Source organism: Palaemon carinicauda, chromosome 13 (genome assembly GCF_036898095.1).
Source record: "Palaemon carinicauda isolate YSFRI2023 chromosome 13, ASM3689809v2, whole genome shotgun sequence".
NCBI lineage: Eukaryota > Metazoa > Arthropoda > Malacostraca > Decapoda > Palaemonidae > Palaemon > Palaemon carinicauda.
In genome coordinates, this window is record NC_090737.1 from 18,050,031 (window position 1) to 18,059,357 (window position 9,327).

The 9,327-nt window shown below is 36.1% G+C and overlaps 1 protein-coding gene across 1 annotated transcript in view; it reads right to left on the minus strand.

Annotated features, from left to right (window-relative positions):
* The window catches only part of LOC137652196 (ectonucleotide pyrophosphatase/phosphodiesterase family member 3-like), a 24,565-nt gene extending 16,089 nt beyond the window's left edge, over positions 1 to 8,476 (minus strand). The window contains exons 1-3 of the mRNA XM_068385413.1: positions 8,323 to 8,476; positions 6,258 to 6,488; positions 3,435 to 3,578 (exon numbers count right to left, since the gene is read on the minus strand). Coding sequence (XP_068241514.1) covers positions 3,435 to 3,578; positions 6,258 to 6,488; positions 8,323 to 8,352 — 405 coding nt within the window. The 5' untranslated portion in view covers positions 8,353 to 8,476. The remainder of the gene's footprint in view (positions 1 to 3,434; positions 3,579 to 6,257; positions 6,489 to 8,322) is intronic.
* Positions 8,477 to 9,327: the final 851 nt, after the last annotated feature.

Genomic DNA, 9,327 nt, shown 5'->3' on the forward strand with positions numbered 1-9,327 from the left:
GTGTTTTTTTCCCCTTCGTTTCCCGAAAAGTTCATTGAGTTAATCACTGTCTTGGGTTATAGTTCTCTTGTTTGAGGGTACACTCGGGCACACTATTCTGTCTTATTTCTCTTCCACTTGTTTTGTTAGTTTTTATAGTTTATATAGAAAATATTCATTTGAATGTTGTTCTTTTCTTAAAATATTTTATTTTTCCTGTTTCCTTTCCTCACTGGGCTATTTTCCCTGTTGGAGCCCTCGGGCTTATAGCATCTTGCTTTTCCAACTGGGGCCACTGAGGGGAGCAAGCCAGTCTTAACTTGGTGCCGGTCCCAAGCCCGGGTAAATATGGAGGGTTGGCAGCAGGAAAGGCATCCGGCCATGAAAAATTAACCAAAAAATCTATGGTCAGTGAGTATAATCAGGGTTGTAGCTTAGCAAGTAATAGTAATAGTAGTACATTTCCAATGTCAAACTCCATCATATTAGAAGCTGCCCCGCCTTCTATATTATAACATTGATGGTCTCTGAAATATCAGTTTAAATGTTGCATAGTTCTATAAGTAATAACGTGATACCAAGGAAAAAATCTAGTAATTTCAAAATCTCCCTTTATGATTATTTCAAGTGAATTTTGAAAAAAAAGATTATTTTAATCTGAATTTTACTATGAAGCCTCTCTTATCTATTCACAGGTTTAAAAAACCAGTGTTATTGTTTCTAAGAGGTGTTACTGGTTATCGGTAAAGTGTCGCAGGATGGAGGAAAAAAAAAAAAAAGTTCTTTCCTGACAAGAAATAGAGAAACATCTCTACCTTGTTGAAAAAAAGTAGAAACCTTCATACCTGATCACAAAGAGTATGTATTTTCTTAACTGATTAGAAAGAGTAGAAGTATTCTTACCTGATTAGAAAGAGTAGAAGTATTCTAAACCTGATCAGAAAGAATAGAAATATTTTTACATGATTAGAAAGAGCAGAAGAATTTTTACCTGATTAGAAAGAGTAGAAATATTCTTACCTGATAGAAAGAGTAGAAGTATTCTAAACCTGATTAGAAAGAGTAGAAACCTTCATACCTGATCAGAAAGAGTAGGTATAGTCTTAACTGATTAGAAAGAGTAGAAGTATTCTTACCTGATTAGAAAGAGTAGAAGTATTCTTACCTGATTAGAAAGAGTAGAAGTATTCTTAACTGATTAGAAAAAGTAGAAGTATTCTTACCTGATCAGAAAGAGTAGGTATATTCTTACCTGATTAGAAAGAGTAGAAGGATTTTTACCTGATTAGAAAACGTAGAAGTATTCTTACCTGATTAGAAAGAGCAGAAGGATTTTCACCTGATTAGAAAGAATAGAAATATTTTTACCTGATTAGAAAGAGGAGAAGGATTTTTACCTGATTAGAAAGGGTAGGAGTATTCTTACCTGATTAGAAAGAGTAGAAATATTTTTACCTGATCAGAAAGAGTAGAAGTATTCTTACCTTATTAGAAAGAGTAGAAATGTTCTTACCTGATTATAAAGAGTAGAAGCATTCTAAACCTGATTAGAAAGAGTGGAAATATTCTTACCTGATTGGAAAGAATTGAAAGATGCTTACCTAACAGGATGTGATAGGAACATTCTTATCTAATTCAGAATATCGTAGAAGTAGACTTCTTCCCTGGCAAAAAAGAGAAATATAGAAATATTCTTAGTTGATTAGAAAAAGTACAAACCTTATTATGACAGGATATAGTAAGCAACTTCTTACCTATCTGGAAAGAGTAGAAATACTGAAAACTGTTTACCTGATTGCAAAGTGTAGATAAGTAGAAGCTTTCTTACCTAACCAGATAGGGTAGAGACCAGAGACCCACTCACCTGACTAGAAAGACTAGAAGCTTTCTTACAAAACTGGATAGAGTAGAGACCCACTTACCTGACTAGAAAGACTAGAAACTTTCTTACCTAACTGGATACAGTAGAGACCCACTTACCTTATTAGAAACACTAGAAGCTTTTTTACCTAACTGGGTAGAGTAGAGACCCACTTACCTTATCAGAAACACTAGAAGCTTTTTTACCTGACTGGGTAGAGTAGAGACCCACTCACCTGAGATGAAAGAGGAGAAGCCTTCTTACCTAACTGGATAGAGTAGAGACCCACTTACCTGACTAGAAAGACTAGAAGCTTTCTTACCTGACTGGGTAGAGTAGAGACCCACATACCTGAGATGAAAGAGGAGAAGCTTTCTTACCTGACTGGATAGAGTAGAGACCCACTTACCTGACAAGAAAGACTAGAAGCTTTCTAACCTAACTGGATAGAGTAGAGACCCCCTTATCTGACTAGAAAGACTAGAAGCTTTCTTACCTGACTGGGTAGAGTAGAGACCCACATACCTGAGATGAAAGAGGAGAAGCTTTCTTACCTGACTGGATAGAGTAGAGACCCACTTACCTGACAAGAAAGACTAGAAGCTTTCTAACCTAACTGGATAGAGTAGAGACCCCCTTATCTGACTAGAAAGACTAGAAGCTTTCTTACCTAACTGGATAGAGTAGCGACCCACTTTTCTGGCTAGAAAGACTAGAAGCTTTCTTACCTGACTGGATAGAGTAGAGACCCACTTACCTGACAAGAAAGAATAGAAGCTTTCTAACCTAACTGGATAGAGTAGAAACCCCCTTATCTGACTAGAAAGACTAGAAGCTTTCTTACCTGACTGGATAGAGTAGCGACCCACTTTTCTGGCTAGAAAGACTAGAAGCTTTCTTACCTGACTGGATAGAGTAGAGACCCACTTACCTGACAAGAAAGACTAGAAGCTTTCTAACCTAACTGGATAGAGTAGAGACCCACTTACCTGACTAGAAAGACTAGAAGCTTTCTTACCTAATTGGATAGAGTAGAGACCCCCTTATCTGACTAGAAAGACTAGAAGCTTTCTTACCTAACTGGATAGAGTACCGACCCACTTTTCTGGCTAGAAAGATTAGAAGCTTTCTTACCTAACTGGATAGAGTAGCGACCCACTTTTCTGGCTAGAAAGACTAGAAGCATTCTTACCTGGATAGAGTAGAGACCCACTTACCTGACAAGACAGACTAGAAGCTTTCTAACCTAACTGGATAGAGTAGAGACCCACTTACCTGACTAGAAAGACTAGAAGCTTTCTTACCTAATTGGATAGAGTAGAGACCCACTTACCTGACATGAAAGACTAGAAGCTTTCTTACCTAATTGGATAGAGTAGAGACCCCCTTATCTGACTAGAAAGACTAGAAGCTTTCTTACCTAACTGGGTAGAGTAGGGACCCACTCACCTCAGATGAAAGAGGAGAAGTCTTCTTACCTAACTGGATAGAGTAGAGACCCACTCACCTGAGATGAAAGAGGAGAAGCCTTCTTACCTAACTGGATAGAGTAGAGACCCACTTACTTGACTAGAATGAGTTGAAACATTCATACCTGGTTAGAGAGAGTATTCCAGATTGGTTCAGCTCCCCACCAGTGGCTCTTGAGGGCTTCTTCTGTACCTTTTTTGAACGTTGCATTCAATAATGGATCGAAAAATGTACTTGCTACTATTCCATGAAACTCCGGGTAAGTCCCCTGAAATTCAAATTCAGTTTATTTCAGATTACTTGGGTAGAAAATGGGGATTTTGTCGGTGGGGTAACTTTTGTTGTGGTAAAGTAAGATGAACGTGCTTGATTTAACTTATTTTAAAGTTGTCTGACGTCGTGAAGTCTTAAGTCAATGTAACTCTGAGATGGTATAATATTATTTGTATTAAAAAGAGTGTGTTTTTACTTAAGTCAGGTCATTGAATACATTTTAAAATTATGTAGAATACATGTAGTATAATGCATATATATGTATATATATACATATATATACATATATATATATATATATATATATATATATATATATATATATATATATATATATATATATTGTGGGTATGAATATATGTACACCGTGAAGTGATTCATAATATGTGCATATCATTGGTATGTATTTTCATACACACAATATATATATATATATATATATATATATATATATATATATATATATATATATATATATATATGTATATATATATACATATATATATATATATATATATATATATATATATATATACATATATATATATATATATATATATATATATATATATATATATATATATATATATATATATATATATATATATATATATATATATATAATATTATGTGTATATGAATATGCATGCCAATGATATGCATATATGATGACTCACTTCACTGCGTACGATTTCTTGGGTCTTCAGAGGACAATAGATTTTTTTTTTTTTTTTTAAACATATGCAAGCTCAGCGTGGAAGTAAGAGATAAGAGAATCTCCCCCGTGAATTATTTCCCATCAGTGCTAACCTTGACCCAGAGAGACATGTGGGAAATTTCGTATGTCCTCACAGGTGTTCTTATGCCTTTTCTTTCGCCTGGGAATATCAAAGACCATTAAGTTTTTTTTTTTTTTTTGTATGATACCTAATATTCTTTCCTGGTTCAGATCCGAAAGGTAAACAAAAAGGAGAGGGAAGGAGAAAGGTAAATCAAGTATCTTTTTCATTCTTATTCGTCCTAATTCATGGAAGATAAAGGAAAGGAAAGGAGAAAGGTAAATTAAGTTTTTTTCATTCTTATTCGTCCTAATTCATGGAAGATAAAAGAAAGATAAGGAGAAAGGTAAATCAAGTTTTTTTTATTCTTATTCGTCCTAATTCCTTATATTATATCGTCTACCAAGCAGTTATCGGATTAAAAATTGATTTTAAACTTGTCAAAATTTCATTCTCATCATCATCTCCTCCTACGCCTATTGACGCAAAGGGCCTCGGTTAGATTTAGCCAGTCGCCTCTATCTTGAGCTTTCAAATCAATACCTCTCCATTCACCATCTCCTACTTTACGCTTCATAGTCCTCAGCCATGTAGGCCTGGGTCTTCCAACTCTTCCAACTCAAAATCTATAAAACAAAAAATAGTAAATATCTTTTCGCCCCGATTAATTCAAGAGAAATGTATTTAGAACTCTATACATGATCACATTAATGTCTCTCTCATAAGGTTGATAACGATTTTATGCAAATATCCGGAGTAATACTAAATTATTATTTCATGATATTAATATAAAAATTTAAAGGTTTTTGATAAGCAAGATATTTATATTACCTCGTTAACGCTAGCTACGACCACCACAATCGACTATGTACCAGGTACTGCAAAGGCAGACAGAGGAGCTATGGCATTTGAAAGATGTGATAATCCTCATTAAAATTATAGGATAAACCCAACAAGAATCCTTAAATAAATTACATTTGTAGAAGGAAATTAGCAAGAAACAATAAACAAACCTACTTGCTGATCCTGACTCTTGTATTCCTATTACAACATTACAACATACTTTATAGAGGTCATACACAATACAACAACAACAAATGCAGCCGTTTTAGTCCACTGCAGGACAAAGGCCTCAGACATGTCAATTCAGCTCTGTGATTTGTCCAGTTTTCATCACCAAGTCGGCCAGAGTGGATTGGTGATGGTGGGAGATTTTCGTCTGATCACTCACAGCAAACCAACCTATCATGGGTAGCCCTGACTAGTACAGCTTCGCTGAGCATGGCGATACGCAAGCCCTTTCACCACGTTAAAGTATTCCCATAATATAAACACTTAAATACATACACTGTTAGGAAAACCCGTAATTTTAATAGAAAATTCTCTGTAAAAATCTAGTGTCGTCAACCGTATTTCAGTAGATTACAGGCGACCGTAATTTTACCCTACTTTGTTATTATCTTTTACGGGTTGGTGACCGCAATATCCCTCATTTACGTCAATATATCCGTTTTTAAAACGGTAAAAATCCTGGATTAAATGTTGCCAGATAATTAACGTTTTATTGAATACAAATTTTGAACAGTGTACCGTAACAGTATGGCTGGCCCAGATTATAGTCTATTTCTTTTAGTGAGGCAGATTTGCACCGACTCGCAGCGGTGCCCTTTTAGCTCGGAAAAGTTTCCTGATCGTTGATTGGCTAGAATTATCTTGTCTAACCAATCAGCGATCAATAAAACTTTCCCAAGTTAAAAGGGCACCCCTGCGAGTCGGTGCAAATCTGCCTCGCTAAAAAAAAAATTGACAATAGTTCAGCTTTGCTGATCATGGCGTTACGCAAACCCTTTCACCACGTTAAAGTATCCCCACAATATAAACACTTAAATACATACCGTAACAGCCGTGTAATGATTGGGAAATGTCTTAGTAGGGTATGACGTCTTCATGTAAGGGGCGTGCACGCCCGATTCTGCCAAGGCTTGGATGGTGGGCGTGAGACCCCTTTCCAAGTAGTCGGCTCGGAAACCGTCCAGGGAAACAATCAAGACGGGATGGAAGCCATAGCTGGAAGGACACACGCTCCTCTCCCGAGATCCTTCCACGATGAGGGTGACCAGTAGTACCTGTTAGATATGTATATTGTACGTTTATACACAAAGTAAATAAATAAATAAATGAAGAAATAAATAAATGAATAAATAAATAAATAGATAAATTGAAAAGGAATTATTATTGTTTATCACTGATTTAAAGTTGAGAAAAAATAAAGTTAAATATGATTAAAATCAGTTTTTTTTTGCGTTGGGGGAATAGTGGTAGATATATATATTTTATGTTTATGAACAAAGTAAATAAATAAATAAATTCTTATTGTTTATCACTGATTAAAGCTGAAAAAAATAAAGGTAAATACGACTAATTTTTTTTTTTTAATAGATTGTTAAAACGATTTATGTTAAAATTTCATCTATCTTCTAAATAATATGATGTAATGGTAAATTGACAAGACGCAAATGATATCAATAGGATTTACAAATTGTTAACTTAACATCCTGACATTGTAGGGTTATGGTGGTCGATGTGGTAACGTCCCTGACTGGTGAACGCCAGACTGGGGTTCCAGTCCCGGTCAAACTCGTTAGTTTCTTTGGTCGCTGCAACCTTACCATCCTTGTGAGCTAAGGATGGAGTATTTGGGGGAGCTTATAGATTATCTGCTGAGTTATCAGCAGCCATTGCCTGACAATCCTTGGTCCTAGCTTAGGTGGAGAGGGGGCTTGGGTGCTGATCATATGTATATACAGTCAGTCTGTAAGGCATTGTCCTGCTTGATTGGGCAAGGTCACTGTCCCTTGCCTCTGCTATTCATGAGCAGCCTTTAAACCTTTAAACTTTAAAAAATTGGAGTCAACATGTAGAGTTGCTAAAATCAACAAAAGTAATATTTTTAATTCAAGTGTGCAGGATTTTATTTAACTCCCAAATCCTTATCTTAAAAACATTAAATTTCTGACTAATCTGGAAGTGAAAAATTTACAGATGAGGTAGCTATCTCTGTTTATGATATAGGGAGAGAGAGAGAGAGAGAGAGAGAGAGAGAGAGAGAGAGAGAGAGAGAGAGAGAGAGAAGCACAATTCCATCTTTAATCGAGAGAGAGAGAGAGAGAGAGAGAGAGAGAGAGAGAGAGAGAGAGAGAGAGAGAGAGAGAGAGAGAGAGAGAGAGAGGAGCACAATTCCTTCTTTAATCGGAGAGAGAGAGAGAGAGAGAGAGAGAGAGAGAGAGAGAGAGAGAGAGAGAGAGAGAGAGAGAGAGAGAGAGAATGGTTAAATCTAAAAAGAATTAAATGAGAGAGAGAGAGAGAGAGAGAGAGAGAGAGAGAGAGAGAGAGAGAGAGAGAGAGAGAGAGAGAGAGAGAGGAGTACACTTCCATCTTTAATCGGAGAGAGAGAGAGAGAGAGAGAGAGAGAGAGAGAGAGAGAGAGAGAGAGAGAGAGAGAGAGAGAGAGAGAGTATTTCCATCTTTAATAGGGGACATTTTGAAATAGAAACTAAATACAAAATGAACTTAGAGAAGTAACACAGAATATACTGAGAGGAGAAACGTCCCAAAAAGGTGAAAAGAATAAAAAAGTTAAATTAGCTTAGAATATTTACGTTTGATTTCATTTACAAAATAAAAATGATAAGAAACACAAAAGAAAAAGCCTTTTTATCATAAATGTATGACCCGGACGACACTTCGGGGCAAATAGGAATACTCCAGGACACTCAGAGATTATCTTTAGTTGTTATTATTATTATTATTATTATTATTATTATTATTATTATTATTATTATTATTATTATGTAAGTTACAACCTTAGTTGGAAAATCAGGATGCTATAAGCCCAAGGTCTCCAACAAGGAAAAATATCCCAGTGAGGAAAGGAAATAAGAAAATAAATAAACTACTTACATAGGCAAGCTGCAACGCTGGGCGTTCCATTATGAACCTCTCGTCTGTTGTATGGACTGTTCGCAGCCCTTATTAAATGCATCTACCAGATTGATTAAAAAATTGTGCTAAATGATAAAACTTCTTATCTTTTCAAGATTGATAAGATTACGGAAATGATGATAACGAGGAAAAACAAAAGCTGTTGGATAAATCATTGAAAAATTTCTTGTTTGATGTTCTCTTGCTTGAGGGTACACTCGGGCACACTATTCTATCTTATTTCTCTTTCCCCTGCTTATAGCCTCATGGTTTTCCACCTAGGGTTGTAGTTTAGCAAGTAACATTGATAACGGATATTAACTCATTTGGACCATGAGCACCAAGAGGAATTAAGGTGATTAGTCAGAAGTTTCCCTGAAATTGTCTCAGAGAAACGAACCAACCTGACGAGGCGTGAGATTCACCTCAAGACGACGGAAAGACCATTTATACAATGCGCTTATCACCGAGAAGTCATGAGAAAAGAAGTGGACTATTTGTTACAAAATGGATTAGCCGAACAAAGTTCTAGCCCTTACAGTTCTCCATGCTTGCTCGTGAAAAAAACCGGACGGAACTTTTAGGATGTGTTAAACTTGATCAGTGGGGCCGATAAAATCATCCATTGCTACTCATCGACCAACTACTCGACAATATTGGACAAGCGAGGTTTGTCTCCAAGATCGATTTGTTAAAAGGTTATTATCAAATTCCTTTGGACGACAACATAAAATTGTTATTAGCTTTTATAACCCCGTTCGGATTATATCAATATACCGTCGTGCCCTTTGGTCTAATGAACGTACCGCTACTTTTCAACGAGTGATGGATAGCCTTCTAGGATTGATAGAAGGAGTAGGCGTATATCTCGACGACATTGTGGTATATTCATCGACCTGGGAAGAACATCTCCGAATCCTGAAGAAGGTATTTCAAAGGCTGCCCCGCTAGCCGCTAACGTCGAGGGAATAAGGAAAGCATCAC